The sequence below is a fragment of the Electrophorus electricus genome, chromosome 1 (genome assembly GCF_013358815.1).
Source record: "Electrophorus electricus isolate fEleEle1 chromosome 1, fEleEle1.pri, whole genome shotgun sequence".
Classification (NCBI taxonomy): domain Eukaryota; kingdom Metazoa; phylum Chordata; class Actinopteri; order Gymnotiformes; family Gymnotidae; genus Electrophorus; species Electrophorus electricus.
This window is the reverse complement of record NC_049535.1, coordinates 7,972,410-7,993,805: the sequence shown is the minus strand read 5'-3', so window position 1 is coordinate 7,993,805 and position 21,396 is coordinate 7,972,410. Positions and strand designations below refer to the sequence as shown.

The window sequence follows — 21,396 nt, the reverse complement described above, 5'->3', positions numbered from 1 at the left end:
CTTAAGAAAAATCCATTACTTCACAGCTGAGTTGTATCTGACTTTATTCAGCTCATGGTTCTGACATTTGTACTGCAGTGTTTAATTGTCTGTCTAATTATTCTGAATAAATGATGGCCCATTAGTGTACAGATTTAACTATGCAATTGTCCCCAACCCACTTGTGTGTTTCCACATGTGTGTGTTTATCCCCATCATGTTCAGCTGTAACGTGTTTGCCTGGTATTTCCTCCGGAACATCCCCTACCTTCTGTTTATTTTGTTTAATATTCCCTCAGCCAGTGAACTGTAACCTCTGACCCCACAAAAGAAGACTTTTCCACCATAATGGGTACTGAAGGCCCTCCTTCTTACTCTTTAGCCCATATCACACAATAGCTGTCATTACCCTGCCAGATGTGTTCAGCTTTGTTTTGCCCGCAAGTGGAGATGGCTGTCCTGGGTCTACCACAGAGCGGTGTGAAGGCGTCTTATGAAGATCCCACCACTTTGTATTTAAGGCCCCTGCCTTCTTTAATGGACCTCACGTGTTTTCTTTCTTGTCATTCTTTTTTTTTGCTTTTAATGTTGAAAAAAAAAAGGAAAATCCATTTTTCCTAGCTTTCACAGCCTCTTCAGCCATCACTTCACTTTTGTGTAGATGATGTGTAGCTGGTGTCAAAGCAGCCATTTGCATTCTTTATTAGGTTCTATGGGCAGTGGTAGTTCAGTGGTGAAGGAACTTGACTTGTAAGGTTGCTGGTTCAAGCCCCACCACTCACAAGTTGCCACTGTTGGGCCCCTGAGCAACCCTCAATTTCTCAAGTTGTACTCACTCATAATTGTAAGTCGCTTTGGATAAAAGCGTCAGCTAAATGCCGTAAATGTAAATATTATTGCAAGAGCATGATTGAGATTTCAGCTAACACGCACACTCCCTTTTCTCAGATCCCAGACTGAAGGAGATGACGGCGTCACCAGCGAGACGGTCTCTGGAGGTAGCTTCAACAAGACCAACCAGACGTCTATCGAAGATTTGTCAGGTGAGTGGTGTAACTACATATGACTGAGGGATTGATTATACATATCTGAGGAAGGATTGTATATTGTCTGGAGTTGGGGATTACTTTTCACTGAGAGGTCTTATCATATTTGTTTATTAAAATACTGCATAGCTAAGTGAATTTTAAGAGAATGTGCTTCTCAAACATTAAACATAAAATTCTGGGTAGCTAATAGCTAATATTTGATGACTTGATTGACACAGAGCTTAGGTTTGAAATTTTAAGATTAAGTACAAAAAGCCATATTGGAACCACTGGTTTAGTAGAAAATCAAACGTAAATGAGACAGAACAGGTTTCTGGAAAACAGTTTTAGCAGAAGGAGGACAGGTCATACATTATTCTTATGAATAATGTTCATATTCTTATGAATAATGTGCTGTTTTAGTCATGATTAGTAACACCAGTCTGCCCTGCTGTGCTTTGATTAGGTGAAGATCCTGAGACCAGAAGACTAAGGACTGTTAAAAACATTGCGGACCTCCGGCAAAATCTAGAAGAAACCATGTCCAGTTTGCGGGGGACACAGATCACACACAGGTAAGAGCAGTACAGTGAAGAAGCAAACATGGGCCACTGATTTTATATTTGTAAATATGGACTCTTAAGGCATTTTCCCTGAGCAAAAGAGAGCAAAGAGAAATCTTGTTTAGGAAATGCAAGTTCATTAGTGTGACTAGAGTGCCCCGTGTGGTCAGAAGGTGTCACTACAAATATAAAACCTTTCTCACGTAGAGGAAAAAGGAGTCTCACCGGCATGGATGCAGCTTTGTTTTGTGATGGGGACAGGAATGCGAACCGGGTGTTGCACTCAGTTCAGGTGCCCCTCAAATTCACTTTCCCTTTAAGAAACCAAGTCCTTGGACCTGAGCCTTCACGGAAAAGAAATGAGCGCTGGGACTGAAAGAAAGAGATTCACGAAAAGTTTTATGGTCGCGTTTGTCAAAACTATCGACGTTGAACAATACAAAAGTATCAGCACTGTGGTTTAAAATAGGAGTTGTTTTCTATTTATTTTGATTAAGAATAATTCAAGAAACGTCAGTTATGCCGTGTTTATTATCTTGGCATCATGTGACAATTTAAGCACGAACGTTGTCTTCTTCTGTCGTTAAGATCATACATTTTGGTTTTATTATTACTTGAATTGTTATTGAATAAATGAAGCCACGAATGACTTGTTAAGGAAACAATATTTTTAGAGTACACTTTCTAAAAGTGATGGTGACAACATTAGCCATTTCAGAAAGTGGTGGGGACATGTCCTCAGCGTCCCCAGCGTAAATTACACCTAGCTCACCAGTTTCCATTAAATGGCTGAAGACTCTGTCCCATGTAGCCAGCTTGTGAGACAGTCGCTGGCCTGGAGGCTGCTGATATCCTAAAAGCGCCTCTTGTTCTCTAATGCTGGGTGGATGTCTTCCTGCAATCTGCTTTGCCGTTATAACAAATTTGTTTCTCTCTCTCTCGCTCCCTCCCTTTCCTTCACTTTCTTTATTCTGTAGCTGTTTTTAATCTCTTCTCGTGTCTCACTGTTCTTGTGTTCCTAGTGCTCCTGTGGGTTCTCTTTCTGTGTATATACTGTTTGATTGAATCACTTGACCCAGAATTTCTGTTTATTTCAGCTGTGCACCAAGTCCATTTTAGGGCAAAGACAAATGAATTACAGCTTTAAAGAGACCATCTCTTGCTTGGATTTGCAAAACCATTATCTAAGATTCCTGAAGGCCTCTCCAGCCTGAGCTGTATGGAATCCCTACTGCAAACTGAAGCTGCTCTCATCTCTCCTGTAGCACGCTGGAAACCACCTTCGATGGTGGCGTCACCACTGAAGCGAACAGCCGCAGCCTGCTGAGCCTGTCTTCACGCCCGGCGCCGCTGTCTTGGACCACCCGGGTCGGCCAGTCCAGCCCACGGCTGCAGGCGGGCGACGCACCCTCTCTGGGAAACAGCTACCAGTCCCGGGGCGGAGGTTCAGCTGCGGGTCCGGGCCGCTACCTGTACGCTGCGCCCCTGCGTAGGCAGCTGGCTGGGCGCGGCAGCGCCCTCTGTGGGTTGGAGTTGGGAGAGCGGGGTGAGGAGCTTGAGCTGGATGTGAGCGGCTACGTTAGCGACGGAGATGTGCTCGCCAAGAACGCTCGCGCTGATGACCTCAGCAGCGGGTGAGCGTTGCCTCTCAGAGCCAGTGTTTCAGACATGTATTTGTGTGGTACAGGATCATTAACAGTTTTAAAACATACACCTCTGAGATCTTTAAAGCAAACCATCCACTTTGATAGCTGTGTTCGTAATAGGGAAGCCACAAGAGGGTGCCAGTGGTTCAGGTTTTTAGTGTTTAACTCAAGCCAGTCATAGGCGCCATTGCTTGCAGCACTCGGGCTGTGCTGAACTTAGTAACCTCAGCAGGCCTGTAGAGCTCTGCACCTGACAGTCTGTAGATTTCCTATTAAACTCCTCTTCCATGTTAGTACAAGCCTACTGCATATCTGGCTTTGGTAGACTGTAACTGGAACTCCTGCTATTATAATGACTCCCATTCATTCATTTTCTCTTTGGGACTTGATACCAGCAAATGTGTGAGTGTGAGTTGAGTTCCCACCATGGAGAGGGGGAGGGGAGCCGTCCAGATGTGCTGTTACTGAAGCTGATGAGATGCTTGATGCTTATACCCTACCTGTAGTTGTCTTTACGTGATCTGACTATAATGAGGACTGGAGGGATTTTCCCTGTCAACCATCAGTATGGTATTCTAACTTTTCTAGTTGGGTCCAGTTGAATTACACCAATGCACATGGTTGTTTACACGTCATCCCTATATCCAGACACATCAAAGGAATTTGTTTACCTAACATTTCAATGAATAAGCTTTGTTCATTTTTATTCATAAGGCTCCTGTCTTTTAAGTGTTTATAAAGGCCGTTCAGATACAGACCTCTACACTCCTTGTTTGGGTAGCTGTCATCAGTATGACTGTTGCCTTAAGGGTATTTTATGGTAGTACTCTCTGTCCCTCCTTCAATTACTGTAGAACATCACAGTACAGCTGCTGCTTTGCTGGCACCTCTGGTCTTAGGATTGTGGTTAGTGTAAGGAGCCCCCCACCGCCCTCTCTCCTTCCTTTCTCCTCCCTCTCTCCTCCCCCTCTGCTCCTCTCTCCACGCCTCCTCTCTCCTCCTCATCTCCTTCCCCTCTCCTCACTCCACTCCTCCTTTCTCCTCTCTCCTCCCCTCTCCCCCTCCACTCTTCTTCTCTCCTCCTCTCTCCACTCCTCCTCTATCCTCCCCCTCTCCTACTCTCTCCTCTCCTCTCCTCTCCACCTCACTCCTTCTCTCCCACACCACTCCTCCCCTCAGATGCCATTGTTCTGTGAAGAAGCTGAATAATACAGTATTGTAGTAATAGACAGTAGAAAAACTCACAGCCAATCAAATCATAACACTTTCACTTCCGTATGGATGGATGTATTTCGGTAAAAAATGATGCAGCATTTGCAGTAACAAGCCACACACACGCGGCCTCTCATCTTAACCTACATGTGTCTTTAGCATGCGAGTGTTTCACCAATGGGCTTCAGGAAGCTTGTTTGGGTGTGAGTTTTGCATGGTTATAAACAGCCAGCCTTAATAGTCTCACACTCATGGGAAAGGTTCATATTGCTGTTCTTAAACAAACTCCATATACAGTTTGCTGGTGGAGCAGTTTATCACTCTCTTGAAAGCACATGGTTGGAGTACTGAGGGGTTTCAGCCTGGCAGCTGGGAGAGTGTGTCTCAACCCAGACGAAGTTGGAGTGACATGTTTACTCTCTAGTACTTACTAGTTTCTTTGGGGGTCCATAATGTCTAAACCCATCATCCTAGATTTATGAATGGCTGTGTGTGTGTGTTACGGTAAGTAGTTCCAGTCTGAAGGTGGAGCCCCTCAGGCAGTATTCTACAACCCTAGTCCCTTGCTTAACTGCCCCCCCCCCCCCATATCAAGCTACAGTTTTCTTGCTTTCTTTCACTTCTTTTTTTCTGGGTTTCTTCATTTTCATTCTCTGCATCCTTTTCATTTTCCTTAACGTTTTGCTTATGGCTGTAGGCAGCGTCCTCTATTCACCATTTATTTTTAGTATTTTGTTTTGTAAGTCTTTCTTTTCATTTGTTAACTTATTTATGTCAGTTGCATCACAGCTATAACGATCTCTTGCTATACTCTCCCTTTCTCTCCATCTCTCTCTCCCTCTCTCCCTTTCTCTCCATCTTTCTTCATCGCTGTCATTTACTCTGCATTTCAGGATTTGCTTCTGCAGTCTCTTTGACTTTGACAACCCCCATACATACACACACACACACACACACACACACGCACACACGCACGCACACAACCCCCCACCCAGAGTGCAGGCCAGGGCAGAGGAGCTTGGGGGAGCCCCAGGCTCTGTGTGTGTGTGTGTGTGTGTGTGTGTGTGTGTGTGTGTAGGGGCTGTAAGGGCTATAGAGCCCCCTCTCTAGCACCCTCCCTCCGCAGTAGGCTATCCAGCACACCGGCACATACCTCTTAGACGCGTAGATCTCTTCAGCACCGCTGCACACACATGTAAAATAGTTCTATCCACCCACCTGTATCATGCTCTGTCAGTAAGGGGAAACTGTTAGAAGTTTCTTTATTTCTGCGATCTGATTCTATTAGCTTGGATCTGGTTGAACTCTGCCTGTGGGATTTGCATCTGCTTGATGTGTAGCACTGGCAGGTATGTCCATGTAACCTTTGTTTTCAGCAGTGGTTTGATAGTGCTTTAATGGCAACGAATAAATGGTTCGTTTTGGCTTCTTTTCTATCTAAAATATTTTCTTTTCTGCTGTGAGCCATCCTTCGGGATTCATGTTGTTTGTGGTTTAAATGACTGGAAAACGGTTTATTTCCCTTCTATTTTCCATTTAATAGTGTTTTTCCATTTTATACCTTTAAAGTAAGCATATGAAGGTATCATGCTGCTTGGCTTTCCCTGCCCTGCCTTGCTTTTTTATAGTGAGCTATTTCACTGCTTTTGCTGCTTGGAACAGCATTAGAGGAGCATGTACAAGAAGGCACTATACTGCCTACCATGTGTATACACACACACACACACACACACACACCCTTCACCCTTCCCACTGTATCCGAACAGAAGTACTCCGGTAAGTGGCCGTGTGGGGGTGTGTATTCTGCTTTTCCAAGGTGTGTGTGTGTGTGTGTGTGTGTAAATCAGTGAAGGATTTGATTCCATGCAGGTGATGTGGTAGTACTTCTGGTGAGGGAGCTGTAGGAGGGCAGTGACCTGCGGAATCCACTGCCAGGGCAAATATTAGTGAGAGGATCAGATGTTGCTTTAGCCCGTGTGAGGAGTTCTTTTACTCTGAGGGGTGGAACTGAGCAGCCAAGGCCAATATCACACTCCTGAGTGGGTCAGAACTCCAGTGGGTCAGAACTCCAGTGGGCCTCATAGCGTGGCAGTGCAGTTACTATAGTGGGCGATTCCCATTCCCTACTGAACTGTTTAAGGCCAGAGTTTAGCTCCTCGTTTCATTTTGAAAGAAGAATAAAATTGTATTTGCATATGCATGCCTTGTGCACTAGAGAGTGTGTGTGTGTGTGGGGGGGGGGGGGCATAGTGGACATTAGTTCAGCAGAGCCTATACAGCCATGATTAATGTGCAGCCTGTCGAAAGACAAGATGGATCTTTTTTCCGCCTATAAAAAAAACACAGGAGGAGCGGGAATCAGTGCCCCCACTAACCCCATTACACACACGAACACACACACACACACACACACGCACATGCTCGCACACATACATACATACATATATAAACTGAGTCCTCATTTATAGCTGTTGAGAGTGTGCTTAGAGAAGTTTTACAGCGAGCATTTAGTTTCGACAGGGTTGGCTGCTGCCCCTCCACCAGGTGTTTACTGCCTGCTGACAGCCTTCTGACTCTTCCCCGGCTCTGAATTTAGTGTTCTTTGTCAAAGAGCAAAAGTCCAACTTTAAACGTGTAATTATCCGGAGATGCTCTGCTGTTTACAAGCCTCACCTCCGTTAATGTGAATGTGTGCAGCTTTGCTGATCCATTTCAGCGAGCAAAGCACAGGGCCATAGCAGCCTGGCTGGACTGCAGGTACACTGGGTAACAATGACCCTAACCCTGTTGCTCACCTGTAATCAAGGTGTTTAGGAGAACATGACTCACAGGAATCACAGTACTTTTTCTCTGTCTGTGTCTGTCTCTCTGTAAAGATACTTTTAGAGAGTATTCAAAAATAATAGAACATATTTTGTGAAAAGTTAAGATTAAACTCTCTAGAGCTTTAAGCATAAATAAAGGCTAAAGTAACACAGTAGGGTGCTTGTGTTACAGTGGGACAGGTGTTGTGTGGATGAAAGTGCGAGTGTGCGTATCCCCCCCAGTACTGTCTGTCTGTCGGCTCACTCTCTTTTCCCATCACTCTCTTTCTCAGCTACATGACGGACGGTGGCCTGAGTCTGTACACACGACGGCTGAACCGTCTGCCCGATGGTATGGCAGTGGTGCGAGAGACGCTGCAGAGGAACGCTTCTTCAGGCCAGGGGGACGCTGACAGGTACCTCCCCCCTTCTGGTTAGCACATGGGAGTGAAGCTCCAACTCCATTTTGTGTGGATGTGATACTGAAAAAAGACTGAAGTCTAATAAAAAAATGTTTGTGTGTGTTTGGGGGGGGGGGGGGGGGTCATTTCGAGCTGCCCCTGCTGGTGTAACATCTAAAAGTGGTACTTACTGGGTTTTCAGTGCTTTGGGAGGGAGTAGTATCCCCTGTGTGAATCTGGCTAGCAGTAGTAGCACAAGCAGAAATGGGTTTGTAAATGGGGTTGTAAGTGCATGAAAGAAACGCCTTAATCACCCACATCCAAATGAGCATGTGTTATATACACAACCCTGTGCTACCCAAGGCTGGGCTGGATGGGTGGGCCTGCATCTTTTGGCAGCGCTGGGGGTCATCTGAGGCCATGTTTTCCTGGAAGCCGCTGCAGTCTTTCAGCGGGTCTATACTGGGGTGCGTGTGTCAGCGGCCGTTCCTGGATGCTTGGCCTGCTCTAGCTGTGTGCGCCTTGCTAACAGCTCGGAGGCTGCCCGTGGTGGCTGTAAGCAGCAGCCAACGCAGTCACACAGTAAAGGAGCCTCAGGATTTCTTACAAGCCCATAACTGCTGTGGAGTGTTTGGGTATGACAGAACACATCAGAGTGAGGCAGATATATATGTATCGCGCATGTTATATGTAAAGGTAATTTAAAGTGCTTTACGTCATCAAGAATAAATGCAAGCAAGGTTGAAAAACTATAAATACTGTAAAAGATGGGGGGAAAAAGAAGAAAGTAAAAATATGACTAAAATGATTGGATCCCACAGTTAACCTGCACACTCCCTCCATTCTCAGCGCACACACACACACACACACACACACACAAGCACACAGCCTTTCGGACTGAAGAGGGGACCCTCATTTCACTTTGTGTTATCAGATTTAATTATCAAGCATGAGGCATAGTGGTACGTTGGCAGGAGTCCAGTCCGCAGTTGTCTGCATTAAGATTCTTCTCATGAACCTGCCCCATTCCAGCAGATAACAAGCCAGGTTCACCACTGCACCCCGCTAACACATGCAAAACCTAGTGCTCTGGTGCAGTGCTGTGTAAGGAGTGAGACAAGCACTTTTTTGGCTCATTGGTAAAGTCTCTCTGCATAACACTGATATAACTGTTATACTGAGTGCCTTCATCATATAAGCATTACATAAACATAGGACTTTTTTCCCCAAAGTTCCCCAAATGTTTTAGAGGAAAGGCAGCTAGGAAGACGGGTATAAACAGGTATCAGCCACTTTAACGTGATCTGTTTCTCATCCTTTTGTTCACTTATCTTTGTTTGTCTCTTCAGCTGCTGAAAGTGGTAAAGGCTTGTGCATTAAAGTCCCGGGAGATGCAGTGGGGTGTTTTTCTTTTAACGCCGTCTACCTGATATTGGGTTGGTTTTTGGAGGAAGCTGTAAAATCACCTCTCGCAGGGAAAAGTGGAAGGACGTGGCTGTACTGAATGCCACCTGCAGTGCCCACATGTGTTTGCAGCATAGTTACACACACACACTTCCCAGATCCCAATAGCTACCTGGCCTGTCTGGGCTTGTCCTTTGACTCCCCCTCCCTCTGCTGTCTCACTGTTGTCTTCCTTTTGCTGTGTTTCTCTCTCTCTCTCTCTCTCTAATTTTCTGTCCTCTCTTTCTCTTCTACCTTTCTGCAGTGCATGTTCCCACAGGATGCTCTTCTTAACCCTCAGGCTGCAGGATACGGGTATCAGTCAGTCTCTCTCTCTCTCACACCCTTTGCCCTTTGTCTTTCCTTGTCTTTAGTCTTCCCTTTTGCTAGCTGTTGTCTCCTCTTTTTCTGAACTCCTTTACACCTTCTTCAGCACACACACACCCCCAGTCAGTAAGTCTAAATTATTTTTCAAGGTCTCCTGAACACACACACACATGCAGTTGCCTTCCTCATGTATCTTTAACACTCTTCTGTCCAGTTAGTCCAGGACACACTACCTGCTCTGTTCTTCAGCGTTCCAAGACTGTTCTCGTATGAGCTTGTATATGAAGACCTGCTCTATATCTGACATCAGTCTCCTGCAGTTCTGTAACCCAGTGAGTCTGAAGGGAATAACGAGCATGCTGACAGCAGGCTATGGCTCCATACGTAGTTCAGCTTTCTGTTGCTGCAACTTGATCATTTGAGCAAATGTAGCATTCGCTAGACAAGGGGAGTTTGTGTTTAAAAGAGAGCTTTGTGATGGAACTACAAAAAGGTGGGTTTCTCTTTTATTTGATTTTAGGCTGAAAGAAGACCAGTGGTAATTGCTTTTGTGCTACTCTGTTAGTCCATATAGCTGCATAGTTAAACGTGCATGTGGAGCAGTTTTGTATTGTTATCGATTAATAAGAGCAGCCAATCTCCCCTTTGTTTTCCTCATGCTTTCAGCAGACACACACACATTCTTAGCTGATTTATCTCAGGATAAGACACTGGTATGCAGAACCAGGAGGAAATCAAAAGAATTTTTTTGTGGCGATAGCATTTTACTCCCTACAATTTAGTCCTGTTTCATCTCTCGTAGACGAGAGGGAGGGAGATGGGGGGGCTAGCCTGTGCTGGGCAGGTTGTGAGAACGTTGCCACTCAAACACGTGGGATTGTTTTGAAGGTCATAGTGTAAGAGACTAGACTTCAAACGCACTATTCAAGACATGACCCTCCTGAGCCCTTCAGGCTTCTTCCCAGTGGATGCTGGGTTCAAGCGCTCATGAGTGTACACTCCACAGTACGGAGCACGGATGTGCGTACATGCAGTACTTTGGAGTAGATATGGTTGATCTCTCTCCTGGTAGAAAGTCCTGTAGAGCCATTAGAAAATAGGTTGAAAGGAAGAGGGGTGTGTGTGTCTGAGTGAGTGAGAGGGAAAGAGAGATTTTTGGGGGGCTGAGTGATGTTCTGGTATCCTTGGCAACAATTATGGTCAGATCCTGCCCCCATCTGTCTGCAGCACACCTGCAGGATGCCCAAGAAGGGGAGTAGTGCGCTATTTTGTGCGTGCGTGTGTGTGTGAGATTATTTATTTATATATATATATAAAATTGTTTTTTTTGGGTTTTTTTCCCTCTGAATTGAAACTGCAAGACCAAAAGTCTCTGTTCCATTCTCTTTATGTGGAGTGTGTTTCAGAAAGAGGCTGGGGGAGGGCAGGACTTCATACCTACCTGCATTCACTGCCATGCCCAGTATGGAACAGTACTTAGAAAGTCCAAATCAGCTTTAGTGCTGCAAAAAGAATTGCTTACCTTGGAAAATTTGGAATTTTAGAGAAGGCCATACTGAAGTGGTGTGATTACCAATTGCACATAGGAATGATAATGGAACAACAAATACAGTGACAGTGCTGCGGTTTGTCTGGGAAGGGACACAAGGACTTTAATTCTGTTTATGTTCTGAGATTCTTGAACCTGGAAAGAAAGGCACAGGAAATTAGGTAAGGTGTGTGTAGGTAGGTGGGTGGGTGGGTGGGGTGTCGACATGGAGCAGTGGGAGCACAGTGGTAAAGGTACTTGACTAGTAATGAGAAGGTTGTCAGTTCAAGTCCTACCACCAGCAAGTTGCCCTGTTTGGTCCCTGAGTAAAGCCCTTGACCCTTGATTGCTTGAATTTTATTCACTCATAATTGTAAGTCATTTTGGATAAAAGCATCAGCTAAATGCTGTAAATGTTGAATGTATGAAGACAGCAAGTGGAGATGGGGAGGTCACACCACCGAGCACCTAATGGCTCTGTTCTTGTCATGCTCAAATAATCTCCTCTAAGGTCAGAAATTCTCAGTCTATTCCAGTGAATCTTGAGTTATGCTTTAGTAATCTATGGCCGTAAAGATGCTTACTGTGATGATCCACTACACCTGACCCAAATGAACAGAGTTCATTTAACAGCCAAAAAACACCATGTAACTCATCTGAAGGAATTAGGTGCACTATTGCTCACCTTAACAATTAACATTTCATCCTCAGCCGGCTGTACAAACACAATGGCCTCATCTCCAAACAGTCACATCCCCGAAGAGAAGAGATTCAACCACAGACAATATGCTCGTCCCTGAACAGGATGCATTCCAACAGTTCCACTCAACAACCTCATCCTCAAACAGCAGACCTATCCCCAAGAATAACGGCCTGAAATCCGAACATCATTATCCCCAAACAGCCTCAAACAGAAGCAACTCAGCCCCAAACGGTTTATCTCCAAACCAAACAGCCTTCACCCCAAAACAACATGTTTGCATCCTGGTGAGAAGCCTGAAATCTCCACTGCAGTCATTTGGTGTTATTGTTGTTAAATTGTACTTGGACAAGCAGAGATAAAGCTTCACTTCCTGACACCGTGAGTGAGTGCTGCTGACAGATGTCCTCTTTAAAGAGTCAAGTAGTAACTTAAATGCTATTTTCTGAGGTACTGGGCTACGTCTGTGAGCCTGTATTTTGGTGATTGTTTGAGGTTTGGCACATGGCAGAGATTATGGAATCCAAATGATTATCCACCCGGGCACTGGAACAGTGTTCAGCAAAGAATGATAATCATCACACACACACACACACACACACACACACACACACACACACACACTCTCATACAAAATGTACGAGCAAAAAACAAAGTTTTTTGCAATTTAACCTTGTACTAGCACTGCCTTTGTAACACTTCCAAGAGCACAGCGTCTGTCATACCTTTTTCACTTTGGTACTGGTGCACCTACTTTATACAACGGCAGAGCAGATCCCCTCCCCCTAACTCTTCTTCAGCTGCCCTGTGGACACTGACCAGTGCTGAAGCATGGCTAATATAAACGGCTCATGGCAACAGGTGAGCCATAAACTTTAACTGTAGACTCTAGACTCTACAGGGTGTAGCTACAAGCCAGGTGTTTCTAATAAATTGGCTGGTAAGTGTGTATAAATGAAGTATTCGAGTCTCATTTTAGAAAATCCCTGGAAACGGGTCTTTTGCTCAAGTTTTATAGCGCTTTTATAGCAGATTTTTAAAAATATATTTATTGGTTATTGGTTAGTTTTTCATTGTATGTATATTATGTCTCCGGAGTCGGTTATCTAAATACTGAAACATGTTTTTCATTTAATTTTACCACTCTTTTTTTGGATTGAAATATACAGAAAGAATTGTGATATTAATTCACAAAACACCTGACTTCATATGTCTGCTAGTTGCCAGGAATGCTATGAGTATATATGTCTTTGCTCCTAAATGTGGATCAGGTTAAACGAGGGTAGGAAGTCTTTGTTTTGAACATTATGTAAAGTAACGCTCGTCTATGCTGTTTCCTCACTTTTGTGCTGCATTATTAACTCTGGGTTTTCTTATGGCCTTGCTTCTTTGAAACCTTCTTGTCTGTGTCCGTATGTCCTGTGCATTGGTCATATTAACTGCACACAACATATCCTGATGGCTTTATTTATGATTATTATGCTCTGCAGTCATGGGGCTCTACGGGTCTGGGTGGGTGTGTGTGTGCGCGTGCGCTTGCATATGTGGCCTCTCAAAGCTAACTACATACAGCTCCTAAAGGCCACCAGGGTCACTTTGTTAACTCAGACATTGTTTTCCTGACCAACAGGATTGTTGCTTGAGGGCGAGGGAATATCAGTTAGAAAGTTGAAAACACAAGAGATTCAAGAATAAAAAGAAAAGAAATGAAAATGGCACACACACAGTTTGTTTTTTTTTTAACTGTTTGCGTGGCTGGGACGTTAGAGACAGCTCTGTCATTCTGGAGTCTGGAATGCCCCTGCCTGTTCAGAAATGCTCTGGCCTTGTCTAGGAACCAGTATTTCTTCTCCATCTCGCTCGCTCTCCTCACTTTCTCTCTTTTAACTCCCCATGGCCTGAGATGTGGGTCAAAGGTCAGATTTGCCATGGTGATGCCAAACAGACGGGTGTAGGTGATAACGCACAGCTCCAGAATGAGCTCCTCAGACAGCACTCCAGCTTGCACAACAGAGCTCTTTTTGTTTTCTTTGTGCATTTTGTCACTGGTGTCAGAGTTGTTTTACTAGCAGCTTTATCACTATGGCATGATGGATAATTGTATACATGTGTCTAGGTTTTACAATACTACCGTGGTGGTGTGTGTGTCTGTGTCTGTCTCTCTCTCTTTTCGTACATTCATTCATGATGCCTGGAGTCCTGTGTTTTACTTGGACATATTTCTCCAAGCCCCGAGGAGTGTGTGCAATGATATCTTTCCCTACATATGCAGATCTGCAATAACAACCAGATTTTCTGCTAATGTCCAAGGGAGTGGAGAAATGTATTTTAGTCCTGAGGCTTTGGCTTCTATGTACAGTTGCGCTACATAGGAGGAGGATGCCACTGGGATCCCTTGAGACACAGAAAAACACACAAACAAAACAGAGGTTTTTTCTCACAGTACGCTCATGCCTAGAGCATTCTCATTGGCTACTGGCAGCTTTTGAAGACTTACCATACCTGACCTTTGCACTCTGACTTCTCTGAGAGAGCCACTGAGCTGTAACCTGCAGATCAGATGCCTTCTTCCCATCGTTGAGGTCTTGAGACAATACCTGGCATACTGTTGAGCTGCTCATGAGCAGCTGACACAGTCATAGGCACACCATCCATTTTCAATCAATCACTTGAAACACACATAGACCTCCACAGGCAAACACGTTGGCCTCTCGTTTCAGTGCAGTGACTTCCACTATTATTTAGGATTTCACACAGAACTGCCGTTTCCTTCTCAGGATTGTTTTGATTTCACCTAACGTACACTGTAAGACTAGACCCTGTGCTCTCCACGTCACCTGCATATGGACATTCATACATGGAATTCGCAGGTGAGTCTGTGGTGCTTATGAACCACGAATGTGTGTGTGTAAGTGGCCAAGTAGCTAAAGCTGCACTAAGTCCATGATCCTGCCATACTCCAACACTGTGAACATGGCACCAGCTGTAGCTTTCATTCTATGATAAAAAGAAATGTGCAGTTTCTGTCTTTATATTTGCATTGGGGATGACGGAGTGGTCTGGTTGGGTGGGTTTTTAGGGGGATTGCTGGATTGGAGCTAAAACAAAAAGCCTGGTACAGAGGTTGTAGAGCCCACCAGGCCTGACTGGTGCTGAGTGAGGGACAGCAGAAGGCAGTGAGTCTGAGGGAGTTATGTGTAGCCTGGTGTGGTCGGCTCTGGACATGCTGTTTAAGTGTGGTTGGCCTGCTTGGCTGGAGCAGGCAGTAATAGTAGGTTACTGTGCCAGAGAGGAACCTTCACTCAGAAAGCTGATCTCTAATTAGCATCATGCACTCAGCGGGGCTGTTCTAAATGTATGCACGTGCGTCTGCGCGCACACGCGGTTACAGTGTTTATTGTAAGTGTGTGTGTGTGTGTTTGTGAAAGAGGGATTCTCCGTTTCTGATTCTCATACTTCCTTTCTATCTTTGACCATCTCCTCATCTGTCTTACCCACTCTCTGTGTTTGTGTGTGTGTGTGCACGCCCACTTGCGTGTGTTTGTGCGTCTGTGGGGAGATGGGTTTGGGAGTTTGGGAGAGGCACTACCCATACTGAGCACTCCAGCAGTTCGCAGGTTAACTCTGGTCTGGGGATCAAATTACTGATGAGAGAGAGGGAGGTCAGAGAACTGAAGTTTGTGAAGGGTGAATGTAGCAATAGCGTGAGAGAAAGATAGAAGAGGAGAGAGAGCTCGTTGGAGTATCGGGTAGAAGGAGTATAAAGGAGGAATTGGGGAATAGTGAGAGATCACAAAAGGGAGAGAAAGACTACCCTCAGCAGTTAATGAGGCATCTACATCCAGTCCAACCCCAGTCTCCCGTTCAGGGTCCTGGTATCCATGGCAATCAAGGATCACCGGACAGGTAGATTACTGTGAGTGCGAATGAGTGTGCGTGCGTGTGTGTGTGTGTGTGTGTGTGTGTGTGTGTGTGTTGAGGAGAAGCTCCTAATGGCTCTGGTACATGGCAGACCAGTAGGCCTCCTCCTGTCTCCCAGAAAAAGGCTTAAACTCACATGGAAGCTAAACTGGGGTTGTGTGTGTGGTCTGTTTTCTAGAGAATCTTTGTTTTCAATTAATCAGTGACACACTTTAAATTATTCTTAGTGACTCAGATGTGGGTGTGGGTCTTTCTTTGTGTTTATGTTTGTGGTCTGTTTTGTAAAGAATTTTTTGGTGAAATACTGGCAAACTTTAAAATTAGTCTCAGAGGCTATGAGCTGTTTGTGTATGTTGAGACTAAATTATTGTTTGTCAGATGGCTTCCAGATTAAAAAACCACCCTCTGTGCTTTAGCTAGCTGTTTCTGTCTGTGTCTATCTCTCTCTCCACATTCTTCATGAAAGGCTCTGATTTGTTGGGTGTATTTTTGTGTGTGAATAGAAGTGACCAACTCAAACTCCAAAGCCTTTTTGCCTTTCTTCTTGCCCGGGTCCTTGGCCGGGTCCTTTGGCTGTGATTTCCAGAAGACATGTTCCTTCTGCTCCCAGTTCTCTCAGCTCTTCTGTGTGACCGAGGGTAGAGGGTTAAGATGCTTCCGCTCAGGCCACTGCTGAGACAGCCGGCCTGAATCAGGACCTCACCTGTGAATTCTGAGTTTTGCAGCGGTGAATTTGGTGGTTTTCAGGGGTAAATTCTGCGGTTTGCAGTGACGAATTGAGGTTTTCTCCTTTCCACTGTTACCTTGTGTATAGAGGAAAGTACCAGGGAAATGGTGATGTTTAATAGACAAATGCAGAGAAAGAACCATCCCAGAGAGAATATTTTAAGCTTGAGATGAATGCATAAAAAGGTCAGAGTTGAGAGGCTGTATGAAGACGTGTGTGTTTGCATGCGTGCATATGCAGTAGGATGGCTAAGGAGGAAGCTGTTCTGAAGGAGGTTATTATGCAATCCCTGCGTGGGATATGCTCGTTTAGTAAGAAGATTTCTCTCATTTCGCCTACTGTATTAGAGCCCTACAGATGGTGCACATGTTAAGATAGATGGTTATGGCTTTGTTTAAGAGGCTTTAGAGAAATTTGACGTATTTTTGGACCAAGCACGTCTTGCATATCTTCTATCAGAAGAGGATTGGACTTCTAAATCTGTTCCCTTGGTGATATCATGTTCAGATACAAGTCATCTGGAAAGTGAGACCTTAGTGGTCATTTTGTTCATCCTTCCCTCAATTTTCTCCTTTCTTCCTTTTCTCTCTTTCCCCTGTCTCTCCCTCAGTTGGGACGACAGCAGTTCAGTCAGCAGTGGAATCAGTGACATGATTGACACTGATGATATCAACACCAGCTCCTCAATCAGCTCCTATACCAACACACCTGCTACATCACGCAAAGCTTTGAGTGGGCAGGTGAGATGCGCTCGCACACGTGCACACACGCACGCACACGCTCATTCGCACGAGCGGGCACACACACATGCATATGTATACAAAGTACCATGCTGCAGAATGCTCTCTAGTGGTGCAAGCAGACTGCTTAAAAATCCATTATAAATATCTGTATGGTTTAACAAGTCTATCACTAATCCTTATTAAAAACCCAAATATAGTTAGACACACCAAATCCTGGTCTCTGTCAGCTATCTGAAGGCTGAGCAGTCTAACCAGCTTTTTCACAGCAGCTGTGTTCAGATTATTTATTTACCATTTGTCACTTATAAAAGTTGTAACACAGTTATGTTAGGCCAAGTTTAAATTTGCTTATTTAAACTGCATGGTGTTTTTAATCTGTCATCACTATGGAAACCATGGGAGCGCTTTAAAAAAGCCTTCTCTAATGGCATATAATGAAGGACATCTAGCTCTTAGACTCAAAGCCAGTGAACACCCCCCCCCCCCATTACTCTCTTTGAATAAGTGGTGAAGTCATTGACTCCGTAGAAACTGGTGTTAATATTTGAACAAGGCTGAGGTCATACGGATTCCGCTGAAATCCACTACCCCAGTCCAAATGGTAGACTTCAGGAGTTCTGATTTAAGGCAAATGTGATTGTATTAAATACAAAGTTGACTGAGACACCTTACACCATACTTTAATTGTGCAGTAGCGTAATATAAAGAAGTCATCTGCAGTAAGAAAACAGAATGGAGACAAGCTATGCATTTTTCCTTGCTCCTGAGAACTTTGACCTTAAAATTTATTAAAGACATGTGTCACCATGGATATAGTTTTCTTGGGTAACACAGACACCTCTAGACGCCTCAACAGTGAGGTCTGGTATCCAAGCCCCCCCCCGCTCCAAGCTCACTTTTAAACCAAGCCACACCTCTTTAAACTTGAACCCAAACTGGCCTCCCTGGTGACTAAGGTCATACCCTGCCTCAATGACACCATTAAAGCATGCTCAGTGCCACCAGTTCCATCTGGACCTGCTACATTACACAAGGACATAACCCAACAAGCCACTCATGTAATATAAATAAATATTTGGCATATCGGCATCCCTAGAGGCAGTAAATGGTAATGGAGCAGTGGGAATAAATGTTCTGAATATTCATATTTTATCACCTGTTGCTGAAGGTGCATTTCTTCACTTTCCTGTGAAGTATTGGGGAAGAAGCACCTTCACAAACAAATGCTTTAGTACAGCTAAGATTGTGGAGCTGGCATCAGACGTTGCTGTTTTCTTTGTGGAGCTGGCATCAGACGTTGCTGTTTTCTTTGTGGAGCTGGCATCAGATGTTGCTGTTTTCTTTGTGGAGCTGGCATCAGACGTTGCTGCCTACTTTGTGGAACTGGCATCAGATGTTGCTGTTTTCTTTGCAGCCACAAACAGATGCTGAGAAGCATTCAGCCGTGGAGCGAACTTCCAACTGGTCGGGCGACGACGTCAAAAGATCAGACGGCGGGTCCGACAGCGGGGTCAGAATGGAGGCCAGTTCGAAATGGCGAAAGAACCCATCAGACATTTCAGATGAGTCGGACAAGGGCGGGTCCACGAGGAAGGCTACTGCCATCTCTCACACTGGGTCATGGAGAAAGGGCATGACCGCCCAGGTGGGCGTGACTGCGCCCCGAACAAAAGGAGCGACTGTTTCCACAGGAACAGGCACACTGAAAACACATGGGACAGGTGAGAAACTTGCAAAACTAATGTTAATGAAAGCAACCTTCATTAGGTCAGAGTCATTTGTGACATAGTAATTACATCACTGTAACATTTTTCATCAGAGTACCTCAACTGACTTATCATACACCCTAAATGTGACTATGAGCAACTATCATACAGCCTAAATGTGACTAAGCTTAAAGGCTCCTGTATGGTGAACTACTCAAAAGCAGGAGATAAATTTCACTTACAACCTTGCATATCCGTCGCATGCACTATTCATCAAGCCTGCCATGAGCTGCACAGGTGAATCACCACAGGGAAACCAAAAATGTAGCATGTCTGAGGAAAAAACCTTTTTCCATCCTTTTTCCAAGGCTCACACACAGATGTAGCAGGTGTGTGCTGTGAGGCTGGAAGCCACTGTTTTTATTTGTTTGGTGTTGTAGGCTTGTGCTTCACATCTCTGTGCAGACCCTCTGCATTTCTTTTCTTCAGCTAAAACAGATGATGCTAAGGTGTCAGAGAAAGGCTGCTTCTCCACCAACCCCAGCGGGGTCCACCACTCCCCATCTGATGCTGGGCGGAGCAACTCCGACTCCACTCCCACCCGCATGCCAACCTGCACCTTTGGCTTTAAGAAACCCAACTCTGGTTCAGGCTCTGTCACCATAGCTGCAACCTCCAGTGTCAGCATGGTGACAGCCAGCGGGGCCACCATCACTAGTGGCTCGGCCACCCTGGGGAAGATCCCCAAATCCTCTGCCTTGATGGTGGGGGGAGGAAGAGGAGGGCTGAAGGGGGCGCCAGAGGGATCGCCAGTGCCCCAGGAGGACAGCTACCTGGTGGCTAGTGCGAGGTCAACGCTTCAGTATCGCAGCCTACCCCGCCCCTCTCGCTCTGGAGCTGCCGCCCGCAACGGCAACCGCTCATCAACCAGCAGCATTGAATCAGGACTAAGCACCCGAGCTACTACGCTCACTGTCACAGCCAATAAAATGCCCACACAAAAAACAAATGGGAGCAATGGGTCCCCTGCCAATCAGACAGACAAAGAGAAGGGTGGAGCTTCAGAGATGGACAACCTGAGAGGGTGTGTGTTTGGCTCAGGTGGAGGAGCGGCAACTATTCCACAGACTGCACGACAGGGGAGCAAGTACACAGAGGTGTCTTCACCTACTCTGCGCAGGTACACACTATTACATCCTCTTTCGTGAACATACACAAAAATACAAACGCACAACTACTTTACACAGGTACACACTGTACCTCTGTATCTCTCACTCACACTTGTCCACACGCGCGTGCACACACACACACCTACTCTGCATGGACACACTATTGTATGCTGCCGCTCTATACAGGTACACGCTCTCTCTTTCACATATACGGTGCATATCTGCGTACACCACCTCGCTCACACAGTGGGACCAGTGAGATACCTGCCAATCATTCAGACACATGCAGCCCTATCTACATACATACTCTACATACATACAACACTCAACCTCTCACACATACATGCTCAACGTATGTACACATTGTTGCACGCTCTTACAATTGTTAAATGTGGTTATATTGTTAAACCTCTCTCTCTTTCATCAGACACACACACACACACACGCATTCACATGTTACATGCATGTCAGCGTTTGGTCCTGCTCTAAAGCTTCCTTAATAAAGAATCCCATTCGTCTTCTAGAGGCCAGGCTCCACCTCTGCCAGACTTTGTCATGTGTTTGGTTTATCCTAGATGAATGAGTAGAAGAAGGGATATTTTTTCCTTCATGTCTGTGCATTGCTTCTTGGATGAGCGTTGCTCTCACACCCCATACCTGCCACTCATATTTCACACCTGGCGTAGTTTGTCCTTGATGAGGAGAACCCTTTTCATCTTGCCCACAGTTTATCTCTAGAGGTTTTAAATGTGTAGCTTTGAAAAGCAAACAGCTGGACAGTGAGAGAGAGATTACTGGAGTGGGAGTCCAAGAGTCACATCTGAGTCCCCCCCACACACACATTTGGCACACAAAAACTGTGGCTGTATTAACTTTTTTTTGTGATATCTGTAGATATTGGTTAATCTGGAAATTGAATGCTGAGTCACCAAAAAATTGCCCCCGCCAAAAAAAAAATCCCCAGGAGCACACATTTATTTGCTTTTGCTTGTATATGTGTGATTTCCTGAGTGTCTTTGCATCTAACACCCCCTCCCCATTTTCAGGCTCTTTGGAGGTAAAGCTCCTAAGCAGCCTCCTGTCACAACTGCAGAGAGTCTGAAGAACTCTGTGGTCATCTCCAACCCACACGCCACCCTGGGCCATCACACCCTGCCTGCTGGGTCCCTGGACTCTCCGTCGGCCGGGGGGCCAGGCAGCGGTGGCAGTAGCCCCCTGTACGGAGGGCGGGGCGCTGGCCCCGTGGGCAGCGAGCAGGCCTCCAGCCCCGGCTCAGTCTACTCGACGGGCACGGGCACATGGGGCACCACGGCGAGCAGCTCCTCTGCACCAGGCTACCCGTCTGTCAGCAGCATGCATACCAGCAGCGAATCCATCGACATGTCATTGGGCAGCGGGCATCACCGCGATGACAACCACCCCCCACTCACCCGTGCCGCCAGCGCAAAGACCGAGAGGTGAGGCTTGATTAATGGGGGGCTGGGTTTTCTGCATGCAGG

The 21,396-nt window shown here is 45.5% G+C and overlaps 1 protein-coding gene across 5 annotated transcripts in view; it reads left to right on the top strand.

The window, feature by feature from the left end:
- nav2a (neuron navigator 2a) overlaps nucleotides 1-21,396 on the top strand; it is a 77,879-nt gene that overhangs the window by 35,455 nt on the left and 21,028 nt on the right. For all 5 annotated transcript variants that reach the window (XM_027011147.2, XM_027011146.2, XM_027011145.2 and 2 more), the window contains exons 9-16: nucleotides 928-1,022; nucleotides 1,474-1,582; nucleotides 2,836-3,204; nucleotides 7,526-7,648; nucleotides 16,890-17,019; nucleotides 18,437-18,743; nucleotides 19,218-19,908; nucleotides 20,944-21,354. In XM_027011147.2, coding sequence (XP_026866948.2) covers nucleotides 928-1,022; nucleotides 1,474-1,582; nucleotides 2,836-3,204; nucleotides 7,526-7,648; nucleotides 16,890-17,019; nucleotides 18,437-18,743; nucleotides 19,218-19,908; nucleotides 20,944-21,354 — 2,235 coding nt within the window. The remainder of the gene's footprint in view (nucleotides 1-927; nucleotides 1,023-1,473; nucleotides 1,583-2,835; nucleotides 3,205-7,525; nucleotides 7,649-16,889; nucleotides 17,020-18,436; nucleotides 18,744-19,217; nucleotides 19,909-20,943; nucleotides 21,355-21,396) is intronic.